Here is a 16,303-nt window from a genome sequence, read left to right on the forward strand (position 1 = left end):
AGGGTTCTGATACCCTGGGACTGGAGTTACAGGTAGTTGTGAGCCACCTGGGAATTGAACCTGGGTCTTCTGTAAGATCAGGCAGTCCTTTAACCACTGAGCCATCTCTTCAGCTCCTGCTTTAATCACAGAACCATCTCTTCAGCTTCCCCCTATCTCCACCCCACACTGTGCTTTAAAAAACAGAAACCAATGTGAAGACATAATCTGATGGAAGATGTCATTTTGTTATTGATTAATGAATAAAGCCCTGTTGGCCAATAGGAAAGCAAGATAGGTGGGACTAGGAGACAAAGAGGGTTCAGGGAGAGGTAGGGGAAGATTGAAAATGTAGAGACTTGAGACCCTCTCTCCAGTAAGATAAGACCACGTGGAAACAGATTAATAGAAATGGGTTATTATTTAAGACAGAGCTAGCCAATAAGGAATGTGAGTAACTGGCCAACAGCTTTATACCTAATACAGCGTCTCTGTGTGTTATTTGGGGCTAACGTGGCTGTGGGACCAGGCTGGCAGGAAAACTGTCTGTAACAATAATCCCTGTAATCCCTGCTACAGGAAGTAGAGGTAGGAGGATTTTGAGTTTGAGTCCAGCCTGGGCTTCACAGAAAAACCAGATCAAAATAAAAATAAAAAGGTCTGAGGCTGTGGTTGAGTGCTTGCCCAGCATGCTCAAGGCTTGCTCTTCAGTGAGGAATGCTGGTGGAGTGCAGGCAGAAGACAGCTCTCACTAGAGGCACAGCTATAGACAGGCAGTGGGCAGGCTTCATGTGACTGGCCAGGTTGGTCAGGGCCAGCTTGCTGTCTGTGCTCCACAGAGCTCTCCTCACTTTCCTTTTCTTTCCTGTTTGTTTTTGAGATGGATCTCATTACTGAGACCAGACTCAGACTGGACTGGAACACTAGAGCTTCCTGCCTCAGGCACCTGAGAGTTGGTAGGGCTTACAGTTGTCAACACACCTGGCTTTATGGCTCTATCTTCCCCACCCAGGGCAAGTTTCTGGGTCTGTGGCACTTAGCACACTGCAGGTTCTCAATACACACTGCAGGTTCTCAATACTCACTGAAGCAAATGTTGAACTGAACAGTAAAACCATGAGGTCCTCAAAGTCTCTGGTAAGTAAAGGGAAAACTCATATAGCTCTGACAGAAAGCCATCAACTGTTCTTATGGACTAGCATGGCTGTGGCATCAAGGGACTCATGGCCTACCCACAAGCATAAATGGGATCTGTGCTAGTTTGTTTTCTATTGCTGTGATAAATGTCATGATCAAAAGCAACTTGGGAAGGACAGGATTTATTTGTCTTACACGTTCCAGTCACAGTATACCATGAAAAAAGTCAGAGTAGGAACTCAAGGCAGGAATCTGGAGTCAGGAACTGAAGCAGAGGCTGAAGGACTTCTCTTTGGTTTGCTCACCCTGCTTATTATACAACCCAGGACTACCCATGTCGATCATTACTTAGACTTCCTGATGGTGGCATTTCCCCAACTGAGTTTCCTTCTTCCCATATGATGCTAGCTTGTTGTCAGCTTGACAAAAACAAACAAAAATCAGTGCAGGATCTATGGAGGACAGAGCAGGTGATAAAAGGTAGGCACAACTCACCTTGAGGGGCAGGTAGGCAGCAAGAGTGATCTTCGCACCCAAGTGTACATGGCCGTGTGTGTAGCTCACAAGGAGAGTAGTTGACCCCTGGGCATCAGCTCTCACCTTGACCCCACTGCAGTGATCAGGCCCCGGCAGCAGCCTTCCTGCACAAAGAAAACCAAAAGTTAACATGAACTTGTCCTTCAAGGTGAAGGGCCCCTTTTCATGCTGAACTTCATATACAACTTGATTTTGTTATATTTAAATTTTCCAGAGGCTAGAGCTGTAGCGCCACAAACATAAACAAACAAAAGCATGTTCAAGTATGATTCATGTATATTACACACAGGTCTGGTCCAAATACAACTGGCATCTCCCTCATATGCTCAACACATCCTGTGTCCAGGATCCAGATCATGAGAGAGCTTATCAGCAGCTCAGCCTGCCCTTAAGGCCCTTTCTGGTCTCCAACCCCTCCCAACTTCTATCAGAACAGCCTCCAGATGCTGTGTCTATGACTTAAATAAAGTGGGGTGGGGGTCACAGGCTGTGCTATTCTGACTTCCTCAGCAAAGTTCTGAGTCTTCACTTATATTTCTGCACACTGCTCTGCTGTGGGGATGAGGAAGCACAGCAGGGCTTCCTCGTGACACCATAAACATTCCAGGTGGTTCTAGTTTGGGTTGTACTACACAATACAAATGTGAACATATGTGGGTCCATCTTTAGATGGCATACCCCACCATTTCTGCTGGTTGTTTCCAGAGGAAGGGGATTAGTGTCAGGCAAACATGTGTGCAGGTCTCCCCCAATTTACCTTGCTGGCAGCTGCTCTTTCTATGTGCTATCACTTTCCATCAAACTTTAATTAAGTTTCTAAGAAAAGTATTAAGGTTATTCGGTTTATATTTGTCAACTTGATACAAATGAGTTACTCTGGGAAAAGCGAAACTCAGTGAAGGAACGGCCACCCTCATTTTGACTGTGGACAAGCTGAGCAAGTCTGTGGGGAATTTTCTTGATTGATTGCTGATGTGAGAGGGCCCAGCCCACTGTGACTGGTGCCACCCCTGGGCAAGTGGTCCCAGACTGTATAAGAAAACAGTCTGAGCAAGCCAGTAAGCAGTATTCCTCTATGATCTCTGCTTTAGTACCTGCCTCCAGGTTCCTCCCCTGGGTTCCCTCAATAATGGACTGCAACCTGTAAGCCAAATAAACTCTTTCCTTCCCCAGGTGGCTTTTGCTGATGGTGTTTATCACAACCAAGGAAACCAAACGAAAACAAATTTGAATTATAATAACGTGCACAACATATAAACTTCTCACCTTAAAAAGGGGGGGGGGCAGGGGACAATCAGTAGCGGTGCTGCAGATCTTTAATCCCCACACTCTGGAGGCAGAGGCAGCAGGCAGATCTCTATGAGTTCAAGGTTTACCTGCTCTACATAGTGACTTCTAGGCTGGTCGGTGATTAATAGTGAGACCTGGTCTTAAGGGAAAAATCCCACCTCAATATTCATATGTAGTACAGTCACATGCCACAGGCCACAGAGTTGTGCAGGTCCCATCACCAGCTGCAACTCAGGCCCTTGGAGTTGCAAAGCTGAAATGTCTAGTATTAATTGCTCTATCCTGGCATCCATTATTCCATGTCTCTTGTCACCTAAGTGCAATCATATGACATTTATCCTCTTGTGTTCACCTGGCACAGTGTCCTTAAGGCTCCTCAGGGCTGAACCACATCAGAGCAACCTTCCTTCTTAGGGCTGACCCTGCCCTGAGCCCAGTCCTCTACCTGAACCACCATTGGCTGACATCTTTGCATTTGTACTTCCAATGACCTTAGGTCTATGACTAGAAATGAGACTTCCTGAATCATATAGTAATTCTACTTAAACTTCTGAGAACCCACCACAATGTTTCCCACAGTGGCTGCCTTTAACATCTTCCAAAAGAGCATGGAATCCACTTTCCTCACAACCTTGATATTTTCTGTTGCTGTAATAGTAGCTGCCCCCATGGGAGTAGTTTTCTTTATGTTTCTTCTTTGAGATCTATTTTTAATTATGTGTTTTTAATGCATGTACATGCATGCAATGCCCATGGAGGCCACAAGAGAGTAATAGATCCCAGAACTGGAGTTAGGCAGTTGTGAGGTGTCTAATGTGGGTACTAGGTCCTGTGGAAGAGCAGCATGTACCCTTAACCACTGAGCCATCGCTCTAGCCCTTTCCTTGTGGTTTTGCTTTAAATTTCTTTGATGACTGACAGTGACTACAACATGTAACATTCACAGAAATATGTGCTCAAGTCCTTTGTGTGATACTGAATCATTATCTATTTTATTATTCATACATAGAAACTCTTTGCATATTCTAGATTTTAACCCCTTACCAGGAAAATTATCTGCAAATACTTGCCCCACTCCATAAGTGCTTTTGCCCAATAGGGAACCGGATACAGTCCCTTCTTCAGGGCATCCTGGTACAGTTACCCTGGCTTGGAGGGGTCAAGAAACATATGTGCCCCATGGGCCATGTGTACCCTAGGGTGGCCCTTATACATACAAAGATATTTGCTGCTACAGTCTCCTGAGCCTCATAAGCACCCTGTACCCTGACTCAGAGTTTAAGTTTCCAAGGTAAGTCCTATACTCTGTACACTGAGAGGAATTCCAGTACTTTCTAAGGGAAATTTTGACCACATAGGATTTGTTTTGGTTGCTATCTTCAGAATCCAGGTTCCCTGAAAAATCCTCAAGATGTTCATAGGGATGTCCACGTGTAACCCTTGCACCTGTCTCCCATGGAGAAGCCAAGGCCTGGAGAGGTTGAACAGAATGGCAGTAAGTGAAGGGGCTTACCAGCCCAGGGCTGTTGAATTACAGGCCCTGAATGCTTCCTGGCCCCAGAAGCCTGAGTGGCATCTTACTGATACCCTATAGGATGGGTATGAGGTCAATACAGAGGACAGTCTGTCTCTGGCTCATAGCAGTCCCTCTCCCTCAAAAATGCCACTTCTTCCATCCAAAATAGCTAACAGGTGACTTTGCTTGGGCAGCTCTGAATGTCATCACAACCACAGGGTATACACAGTCATCAGGAAGCATTTATGCCATTAGAGACTACATCCCTCTCTGTTCAAATGCCTTCAGTGGCTCCTAGCCTCTAGGCATGAGCCCCTGTGATGGAATAGGCCCTGACATTCTAGGCTCACTATGATAAGCCCTGCCAGAGCTGCCCACCTTTGGGGCATGACAAGGACACATTCACTCACCCAATGCTGTCTCTGTTCTCTCCAACACCCTGCCCACAGCCTGCTCCTCATAACCCAAGTATCCTGCAGATTTCCTAACCTGCTTATCAGATGTAACCCTCACCTTGCCTGGATCCACACCTCAGGAAGGCCACAGCTCAGAAACTGGAGCTGTAGGTCTGTGTCCCAACTCTGCACAGGCCACGTATGACCATAAGCAACTAAGCTGCCCCAGTGTCTTGCCTGCGCACACTGCCCATCATCAGATCCTGTTGTAGGTGTACAGCCTAAATGAGGTCAGTCAGGCAAACTGCTTGCCCCACACATGCAAAGCTGACACTGTCAGTGTCACCACCAATACCAATCCCAAGACAGGAGGCTGAGAAGGTGGCCCGAGCCTGTCACAGGCATTATGATTGAACTAATCCAATGTATGCAATACAGTATGGACTGGTTTACCTGGCAATGGCTGGAACACACCCTGGTTCTCCACTTCCACCACCAAGTCAAAGTGGGAGCAGTCGCTTAGGGTGACCATCTCACTGGCCACACCAGGCATGAAACCACTGATTGTCAGGGGAAGCTCCAGGGTGTGGCCCACTCGAGCCTCCACCTGGCACGGGGCAAACTCCATGCTGCTGGGCTCAATCACATACACCTAAAGAAAGAGAAGGCCCAGGCCCATCAGGAGGAAGTCTAGCTAGGCTGCCGGTACTTACTAAGTTCTGCAGAGGGTGGGACAAGGTGAAGGGCTGGGCCAGTGCCTGGGAAAGATGGGGTTGGCAGCAGGGATTATCTCCCGGCCCTTTCCTCCCCAGGCTTCTCACCTCAATAAGGAAGGCTATCCCAGTCTTCCACCCCCAATTGGCAACAAAGCCTGAGGTGGTGCCTGAGTGGCTGGAGCACAGCTGGTAGGAACCACCCATCATGTTCTGCGTGGCCACACAGTCAGTTCTAACTGTCCATCCTTATTATGGGCCTGACTCCTTGAGATCAGGGCTAGGATGGGCCTATCAGTCCTATACATACCCACAACCACAGGCAGAGGACCAAGAGGTCTGAAGGAGGCCTGAGGGGGTAACCAGAGCTTCTATCTTGAGCCTCTCCATCTGATGTCCGATCATCACCTTACCTTCATCTCACCAAAATGGAGAGGGTTCTGAACATCATGTGCCTGGATCACACTGAGTCCAGTGTCACTGCCTGTGGTCATGACACCCTTGACGGTGACTGTGGCAACCATGTAGTTTGACGAAGACCAGCTGAAATTTCCACTGCCCCCATGGGCCTAGGGAGGAAAACAACATGGGATTCAACAACCCCTTGCCCTCCCTACCTGGGGAAATACAAAGTTGCGGCAAGTGTTCGCTCTCAGTCATTATCACACAAACATGCTCATCTATTCATACCCAAGTGTTAGTTGCGCACACACAACACACACACACACACACACACACACACACACACACACACACACACAGGCCTACTCACAAATGCCCACTGCCACACATTCACATGTCTCCTTACACTCAGTCATACCTAAGTGTAAGTGACCTATATTCAGTCACTTATGTTGACATCATAAACAACACACACACACACACACAGACACACACACACACACACCACTCACTCATGGGCTCACTCTCAAACATACACATAGCATACCATATGCATACATGTTTATACATTCAAAAATCACACCTATACACACAGCCAAAGTCTTGCCCACTGAAAACTGTGGTACAGGCCAGCATTTCCTCGAGGTTCCGTTTGGCTCACCTTCCTCCATCCTATTTAATTTCCAGTCTTCCTATTCTGGGGACCTGGCAACTGACACACAGTGTCACCTCCCAGAGCTCAGACCTGAGTAGAAACCACCCTGGTCATGGATCCATGATGGGAGATGTCATTCTGTAAATATGTTTCTCTTATTGGTTAATGAATAAAGCACTGTTGGCCAACAGGAAAGCAAGATAGGTGGGACTAGTAGAGAAGGAGGAGAGAGGAAGTAGTAAGGAGTCAGCTTGGAGAGACTGGAGAGAGCAGAACGCCGGCCCCTCTCTCTGGTAAGATGAGACCATGTGGAAATACTTAGATTAATAGAAATGGGTTAATCATTAAGACAGAGCTAGCCAATAAGAAATCAGTTCCTAGCCAACAGCATTATATCAAATACAGCGTCTCTGTGTGTTATTTGGGGCTGGCGTGGCTCTGGGCCCAGGTCGGCAGGAAAAAAACCTTACTCCTAACATATGGCACCGCAACGGGGCTAATAAGAACTTCCACTTAAAACTAACAAAAGCTAAAGAAATGGTTTTAGGAACAAAAGAACAAAGACAAGCAAGACTTCTTGGTAGCATTTTTCTCAGTTGGACTCTGTTTTGCTAGAGACAAACAGAGACTTCCATGGCTCCTTTAAGGGAGGTTTCCTGACTCAGCATAAGTGGCAAAAAAACCGCAAGGCTTTTAAAGAGCTCTGCTAACAACTGAATGGTGTGTACGAGAGCTGGCAATGACAATGACCACATCTCCAAGCCAGCAGCATGCTGCTGGATTGGCAGCGCAGATCCAGGAGGTGAGCACAGCTCTCAGTTCTGGCAGTAAAAGTACCTGCCGCCATCTTGGATAGACCGCGGCTGAAACAACTGTTGCTTTCATTTTAGCAATGTTGTTTACCAGATAAAAGACTCATGGCCAGAAAAAGAGAAAGATTTACAGTAAAGACAGATTCACATTAAGAAAAACTGCTAAAGGTTTACAGTATGTTTTAAAATATACGTAGGCTTGGGAGAGAAAAAGAATAAAATGGCCTTAAAAAGACTTGTTTTTTGTTTGTTTATTTATTCCTTTGTTTGAGTCAGGGTCTCTTTATGTAGTCCCTGGCTGTCTCGGAGCTTCCTATAGACCAGACTGGGCTTGAATTTCCAGAGATATGCTTGCCTTTCCCTCCTGTGCACCATCATGTTCCACTCAGTTTGCTTTCTTATACATCCCAGGACCACCTGCCCTGGGGCTCAACCATCATTGAAAAAAAAACAGCAAAGGTTTACATAGGTCAGTATGGTTACCTCATCTCAGATGACTCTGGCTTAATGACAAAAAAATGAAACAAACAAAACCAAGTAGGACAGTTACTGTGCTTGTTTGTTTGTTTTTTATATCTTGTTAGTTACACTGCTGTGATGGACACCTGAGGAATCAAAAATCATAAGGGCTGTCTTATTTAAAGCTGTCTCCTACCTCTCAAGAGTAAAACTGGAAGCAAGAGGACAGCCAGGTGTGGAATATACCTGTCTCAGCACTAGACAGACTGAGACAGCAGGATAGTTCCTTCTAAGCCAACCAAGTGAGACCTACATAGTTCAGATCCCATCTCAATAAATAAATATAGAAAAGAATGAAAACATAGCCATCATTCCAAGGAAATACCCCAAAGAAAGCATCTGAAGCATCCTCTCACCCACCTTTATGGTGTACTGATAGGCTCCTGCCTTTGGTTGCCACGGAAATGTCAGGATGCTGGGATAGAGTGTGATGGGGATATGAATGTCCACTTCCTGCTGGTTCCACACAGGTACCTGAAGCACATGGACCCCTCCATCCTGCAAAGATGAGACTGCTGCATGTTTCCATGGCAACCACATTATCACTAATCAATTTACTGTCACCCAGACCCTGTACCTCCCTGAGGCCTAGGCCATAAAAGGTAGCTTTGTGCTCCTAAGAATATGGAAAAGATGGGAGGCTTGGCAGGGGGAGGGTTTGCTATAGATCTTTAATGGCCACTCTCATAAATTCTACTTATTTAAGTCCTCACAGGATGGACGTGGTTGTTCCCACTTTACAGATAAATAAGCTGAGGCTTGGAGCATCTCATCTAAAACCAGAGCTGCAATAATGAGGCATAACTGTCTGGGGCACAGGCCCTTCCTGTCTCTCCACACACTGCCTCTCACAGGTCTGGAGGGCTTATATGAGGCAGGGGAGGAGAAAACCCTTGACAATGTGCTGACTGGTAAAATACTACTCCCCCTAGGGCTGATGAGCCTTTTCAGTATGGCTGGAGGACTCAAGCAGACCAAACAGATAATAGGTTGCCAGTGGGCTTGCTGCCTGTGCTATCCCTTAAACAAAATCTATATTCAATCTTGCAAGGTGCAGACCACTCTTATAGGGATGGGTGCAAGAAAATGCTTGTGGCAACAGGAGGATCCCCCAACAAGATCTGGACAGCCAAGGGCATCTGGAGCTCAAGCCCAAAGTGGGGAAGTCTCCTCAGGAACCAGAGCAGTCACACAGGGTAGGTCCTGGGGCAAAGTACCTGCCAACCAACAATTCTACCCTCAGAGTTGGGCTAAAGGCGCCCAGGGCCTTGGACATGGAAAAGGTTGACATCACTTGCCTGGTCCACCACAGAAGTGAGGGATGCACTGATGGTTGTCTGGCCACTCTGGATTGCCCTGACGTGATGATAAGACCCATTCTGAGAAGACCACAGAACCTCAAAAAACTCAGCAGGAAGCACAGCTTCAATTCGGATATTCTGGAAAGGCAAGAGGGATGGGTAAGGAGAGCTTCTAAAAGATAAGTGTGACATCAAGAAATGGGAAGAGCTCCAAAACCAGCAGCCAGGCCAGGCTGCGAGCCTTTGTGGCCCAAAAGCCTCTCAAACAAAGCCAGCAGAAGCAATGAGGCCTCAGTGCTCTGACCCTTCTGAGCAGCCCTCCCTACACAGTAGTCAGCACCATAGTTCTAACTGGGTGTGTGCTCAGTGTAACTGACAGCCTACTGTCATTCTCCCAGGTCCTAGAGTTGCATGAAGGAACTAGTGAATTTAAAAAGAGAACCGAGTCCCTGACAGCATGTGCTTCACACATAGTAACTGGCTCAGTCATTGTTCAGCAGGGGACGGAAAGACCTCTGCCAAAAGAAAAGGAGCCTGGCCTCCTTCTAAAATCTCTAACAACACTGCAAGAGAACTGGGAGGTTCTCCTAAGGGAGAGAAGGATGACCACCACTCCTCAACTCATCTGGCATGCCTTCTCAGAAGCTAAATGTGGTGGCCTTCGTCACTTGAGAGCTTCTGGAAGGGCAGCAGGTATACCCAGACACCTGACCATCTGCAAAGCAAAATGGACTCTCACCTCAGGGACCCCATTAAGGAACAGGAGATCAACACACAAAGCCACCATCCCTACCACTATCCACATAGGCTCTGCTGCCTAGGGTATCTACCCCCAACCCCGCATGAGGGGATGATGCCAACTCATAGTCTAACAGGTACTGAAGTACTCCAGGGACCCTGTGATATTTTCTCCACAGCTCTAGGAGTATCACAGGAAGTTTTCATCTGCTTATGTGGGGACCCTGTGGCTTTGGCTGTTCCTCAGATACTTGCTTCAAATGATTCCACATCATCCTTCCATAAGAACCCCAGCAGGCACTCACGTCAGATGGGTAGACCTTGTTGCTGGACTTATCAAATACTTCGATGGTGATTCCATATAAATGCCCAGTCTCAAGAACCCATCTGTCACCAGGGTGGACTGTGAACCCTAGAACAAGAAGTAAGGGGGTTCAAATCTCAGGTTACAAGGGCAGCAGGACTGAGAAATAAGCTGTAGAAGCCCCCAGAATGTTCACCAGGCCTGGCTGCTGAGGATATATGGGGTATGGAACCTGATGGCCACCATTATTCCAGACTTAGAGAACCACAGTCAATCTTTCTGATTCCTGGGACCAATATTGAACATACATGGTCTAAACACTCATAGACTCATCAGTCTGAATCTGACCCTCAGCAGACTTAAGCTCTGAGGCTGTGGCAATCCAGGTTTTGACTTCCCAGTAGGTCTGAGGCCCTAGATGATCTAGCCTGAGGCTATAGCTCATCTAGACTCTGAATTCTCAGTTGGTCTACTCACTGGCCAATGCAAATCTATCCCATGGCCACAAAGGTGTGGCCAAGACCAGAGGCTAGAACACTTGATAGCTCTGGACAGGATCTACCTGGATCTGAGCTCTGAGGGTTCTGGGCTCTAAGGGTCCTGGACTCTGAGGGCCCTGGGTTCTGAGGTTTCTACACAAGATGACACACTAGCTACTTCTATTCCCACGATACTGTTTGCTTTCTCATCTGCACAATGTCAGCCAAGCTGTTCACTCTGTTCACTCTTCCCACCACAGAAGTTCAGTCTGACACAGCAACTGTCTCACACGAAACCTCCTCTGCCCTGGTGTTTACCTTACCACAATCTTGCCACCTGCTTGTGCCAGCCTCTGTTGTGAAGCTAAGTCTCAAAATAGGCCAGTCAGGTAAAGGATGCTACTGAGACACAAACAGTCACCCTCCCTGAGATTGCTACTTGTCACCTAGATTCTGTATCACAAGAGGTTCACAAGCTCACTGACAAGAGGATCTTAAGGGTTTTGCTGCCCATCTGGCCATCCTTCTGACTGAACTCTGTGCTCCACAGGTGAGTTGCCTCAGGCCCCAGGAAATGCTGCCATAGTGATGCCCATGACACATATATCCCAAATGCTTTGGTGCTGGCTATCAATGCAGGTCTCAGCAGCTCAGGCCCGATTGAGCCTCAGGGTCTTTTACTGCTGCAGATAGATATCTCCTCCTATTGCCTCCTTCTTCTTCCTGGCCAAGGCACTGCCAATTGTCATCAACCTAAAGATGCTCTGTAACTCAGCTGAGCACAGGCTCTTCAACCTCGTCAGGTCCATAGCAACAGTCTGGTCTGCACAATGCTGGGGCTGAGGACTGAAGGCTCAAGCCTGGCAAAGGATATGGCCAGTGTGAGAGCTGCTGTACCTCTTCAATTTTGTGGGTTTGCTCTTGCTGGGCTCATCCTAAGAATTGAACCCAGGGTTATTTTCATACTTTAGTTCTTGTTTTTACTTTTTGATTCCTTAAATTGATGGATTCACAAGTAATCAATGCCCAGGAAACCCCACAGGACCACACTTACCTAGGTACCCGGCTTCAACCACATAGATGGTGCTGTTGGGCAGCCTAGAAGCTCCTTGCATGCGGATACCTGAATTCTTAATTAAGGTACAAAACATAGATACACAATGTAAAGTACCTGGGACTCCAGCCTGACTCAAACAACTTGAGCACCATGCAGACATCATGTGTACTGGAGGTGGACAGCATGTATGTGTACTGGAGGTGGATTAAGAACCCTCGGCTTAGACAGTTAGAACCAAGGTGCTGTACTGTCTACCCTACAAACCAGGGCTTCTGCAAGGGACCCCACAGACCACATGACATACAATCAACCTTGGGTTATCAACAACCTACATGCCAGTATTCACACAGCCTCTGCCAGATGCCCAGTGAGGGGGCTGTGGTTCCTGAGAAGCTTCCAGAGGCCTGGAATGACGTGGGCCTCTGCCACAGACTCCAGTCTCTGGGAGTCTCTATGAGTCACCCACAGAGGTGAGCAATTCCACTCAGCGGGTTGCTATTTAGGTTCTTTCTGATTTTCAGACAGATGGGGAAAACAGTGCTATTTTTAGTACTGGCTGGCTTTAAAGTAGAAAAACAACTTGGCTTCAAAGCAGTAGGCATGACACAGTGCCAGAGTAGAGGATATTCCTGTGGCCCAGGACCAGGTTGGTCTGTCCCATCTGCATGGCAGTGACCCTTGATGTGTCCTGTGTCAGGACTGCCACAGGCCGGGTAGGATCTCCTTGAGGATCTGGGATGCTGTTCTGAAGCTGCAGCTCATACTGATCAGAAGGCATTGAGAGTTCTGGGCATGAAAAAAAGACAAGAAAAGCCAGAAAGGTAAAGATGTGAAATACTGGATACCAATACAGCTATCTCCAGTCCTGACTCTTGGGACATGCCTTTAAGACAGCTGCTTGAAGAATGCTAACACTGGCCATCCCCTGAAGTGAGCAAACTCTTCTCTACACCCAGACCCCAGTGGGGTTCTCACTGGTATAAAGGCTATAGCCAATGGTCTCTACTGGATTTCAGATACTCAGCTACTATCCCAAAGAATGAGTCACGTCCTGACCATTTTCTGTGCACTCCCAAGTCTATTTTGTATAAAAATACCTTTCCCAACAAAAGCCCAGGGCACAGAACAATTCCCCAGGAAATCACAGGTGCTGGGAAACCCAACATCTGAGCAAAGAACACAAGCACTTTTGATTTGAATGACAATTGCTGGACAAGAGTTCAGTTCCCAGAAAAGAGAAAGTGAGAGTTAACTCTAAGGTGAAGGTGCCCCAGGACTTGCTTAGGTGTCTCATGACCAATTTCCCTCATCTCCTCTCTCAACAACCTTTGGAACAAGGACTACTAACACTCCAACTTTAGATAGGGCTGTACAAGTCAGGTGAGAAGCTAGCTCAGGGTCTTCCATGACTTCCACAGCTTTGAGTACCTAAACTTCACGTGCTATAAGACTAGCCCTCAGTTCAGTAAAAGCTTCAAAGGGTGTGGACTGGAGCTGGAGACATGATTCAGTTGTTAAAGCTGAGTAATGACAGGGATAGGAGTTCAAATCCCAGTACCCACATAAAGCAAGGAGCAGTAGTAGCATGGGCCTGCAATCCCAGCATTCCTATGGCAAGATGGGAGACAGGAGAATCCCCAGAAGCTTGCACATCAGCTAGCCTGCTGTATGTAGTGGTGAATAATAAAAGCCCTTGGTTTAACCAAAGTAGACAGTGAGGACCAACACTGAGGTTGTTCTCAGACCATACCCCCATGCTCACATACTCCGATATTCATGATTGTGACTGGAGAGATGGCTCAGTGATTAAGAGTATAAAGGATTCATTTAGACAACTCACAAATGACTGTAACTCTAGCTCCAGGAGAACTGATACCTATGGCCACCAGCACCTGCATGCATATACTCACAAAGACACACACACACAGACAGAAAGAGAGAGAGAGAGAGAGAGAGAGAGAGAGAGAGATATTTTAAAAACTTAATCTTAAAAAAAAAAATATAAGAAACTAAAAACAAAACTTGTGGCCCAGAGAAAGGTGTTTGGGTCACTAGAAGCAAGGCCTTGAAAGCAATGAAGGCAGGTCTAGAACCCTGGTTAGCTCCTGAAAATGTAGACTCATAAAAGAGCAAGACTGGCTCATGAACTCTTAGCTTCCCTTCTTACCATGCAATCTCCTCCTGCTGTGCATGGTGTCATCATGATCCCCTTGCCCTGAGGAAAAATAGCCAAGGGGGCTGCAAACAAAAGGCAGAGCTGAACAAAAGCCGGTGCTCTTGAACCTCGAAATTGTGAGTTACATCAAGGATTAGCCTTGAGTATTTCATCTAATAGAATATCGACTAAGACATAGGCCTATAGCTAGTTAGGAGCGGACCAGCACCTCCTGCCTCCAAGCCTCACCACTTTAACATTCTCTTCTCTGCATCCTTAGTGGATCCTTACCAGCCACTCACTCACTGTCAATAGAGCCGAAGTCATGTACCCCTTCTTGACCTGGAGTAGAATATAGTAAGTGAAGATGCCTAAGGGGATTTGAAAAACAGACAACTTGCCTATTTTCTGTATCTCTTATGTGGTCCAAAAAGTACCCAGTGACTTGCTTCTGAATCATAGGTCCTCAGAGTAAAATCCTTAAGACTATCAGCATCACCTGGAACCTCGTGTGGGCAAGAGATGCAGGTGCAGAGGATATATATGTCTGAGACCTGATGCACCTCAACAGCACATGTTTACAGAAGCCCTCCAGGTGTGTGACTGCACGGCCATAAAGTGTTTCCCCATGATTTTTTTTCACTGTGGTCTACTACCTAGGCACTCAGAGGCCATAGCAGTTGAGATCAACTCAGTCCAGCTCGAGCTGACAGCAGACCATGGTTTAGCAAACCTGCAGAATGTAAGAGGTGTAAGAGTTAAAGAGTCATATAGACTTCTGCCTAGACACAATGGGAAGCTGTGGAGCCCTGAGAAAGCAATGCATGAATGAAGCTGAAAGGATGCAGCCTAAGTTGTCATGGAGACTTGATGTCGGAAGATGCTAGGAGGGTGGAAGCTGTAGGTAACAAGTAGAGCAGCCCTAGAGACAGGCTATGTGAGATACAAATGGGAAGGCTACAGGCCCAGGGTTGCTCACGGCCACTAGAGCTCAGTCATACCATCACCATGTGTATGGGATGGTGGAGCTGAACTACAGGACTGAGCGTTGGGCCTGCTGGGTTTGGACTTGCTTCGGTTCCATTCTTCCTTTCTGTGTCCCCATTCCTGCCTTCTGGAATAGAAAAGGCCATTTGAGAAGAAAAGGTTTATTTTAACTTTAAAAGAGGTTTTTTTTTTTTTTTTTTTTTCTGTGTCTGGGTGTTTTGTCTGCATGTATGTCTGTGTACCAACATGATGCCTGGTGCCCATGGAAGCCAGAAGAGTCAATCCCCTGGAAATAGAGTTACAGATGTTTGTGACCTACTATATATAGGCATTGGGAATCAAACCTGGTCCTCTGGAAGAGCAGACAGTGCCCTTAACTGCTGAGACATCTCTCCAGCTCCCCCCTCCCCACAACTTACAGTGTATAGTCCATTATAAGAAAGTCAGGGCAGGACCCTGGAGGATGGAACTGAAAGACCATGGAGAAATGCTTCATGCTAGTTTGCTTCTCATAGCTTGCTCAGCCCGCAATCTTATACCATCCAGGAACACCTGCCCAGGAATGACACCATCCACAGGGTTGGGCCCTCCCACATCTATCATTAATCAAGAAAATGTTCTACAGACTTGCCTATAGGCCAGACTAATGAAGATGTGTCCTCAGTTGAGGTTCCCTCTTCCCAGATGACTGTAGCTTCTGTCAAGTCAACAAAGCACTAGCCAGGACAATGACAGAGCTGTGGACTTCCCTTGAGGAGTGGCAGGACCTGGCTATTGTTTGGGGATCCTTTACAGGATATGATGCTGGAGAAGTGCAGCAGCCTGATGTTCCCTGGGTGATGTACAAACTTGAGAGAATTTGTAAGCAGAAGATTCCAGAACCTAAGTGAGGGGCCCAGTGGAAACCAGCCAGGAAGACAAAGAGAGATATTTTTGGAATGTTGCCGTCACTAATAGCAATACATCAAATGAAGAGATGGTTGAGATTCACCAGGACTCAAGATCAAGGCCAACCTGAGCAACAGAGCAAGATACCAAATTCTAAAACACAAGAAAACTTCCTTGTAAGTGACATAACAGGAGCCATCATCCACATGGAATGGTAAGAAAAGAATGTCAAGAACTTTCAACAGAACTTCAAACTCTTCTGGTATCAGAAATCCCATAAATGTGGGGGCACAATATAGGGAAACACATGGCCACAGCTCATGAGTCCACATCAAATGGTCACAAAGAAGCACTACAAAAGTACACAGTGCAGAAAAGGCATTCTGCTACCCACAACACACACACACACACACACACACACACACACACACACACACAC

General features: G+C 46.8%; 1 protein-coding gene across 1 annotated transcript in view; it reads right to left on the reverse strand.

The window, feature by feature from the left end:
* The window catches only part of Nup210 (nucleoporin 210), a 96,238-nt gene that overhangs the window by 47,231 nt on the left and 32,704 nt on the right, over positions 1-16,303 (reverse strand). The window contains exons 7-14 of the mRNA XM_051203437.1: positions 12,462-12,620; positions 11,832-11,900; positions 10,300-10,406; positions 9,254-9,394; positions 8,316-8,453; positions 5,981-6,136; positions 5,308-5,506; positions 1,612-1,757 (exon numbers count right to left, since the gene is read on the reverse strand). Of these exons, the coding sequence (XP_051059394.1) occupies positions 1,612-1,757; positions 5,308-5,506; positions 5,981-6,136; positions 8,316-8,453; positions 9,254-9,394; positions 10,300-10,406; positions 11,832-11,900; positions 12,462-12,620 (1,115 nt within the window). The remainder of the gene's footprint in view (positions 1-1,611; positions 1,758-5,307; positions 5,507-5,980; positions 6,137-8,315; positions 8,454-9,253; positions 9,395-10,299; positions 10,407-11,831; positions 11,901-12,461; positions 12,621-16,303) is intronic.

The sequence above is a fragment of the Phodopus roborovskii genome, unplaced genomic scaffold (assembly GCF_943737965.1).
Source record: "Phodopus roborovskii unplaced genomic scaffold, PHOROB, whole genome shotgun sequence".
Classification (NCBI taxonomy): Eukaryota; Metazoa; Chordata; class Mammalia; order Rodentia; family Cricetidae; genus Phodopus; species Phodopus roborovskii.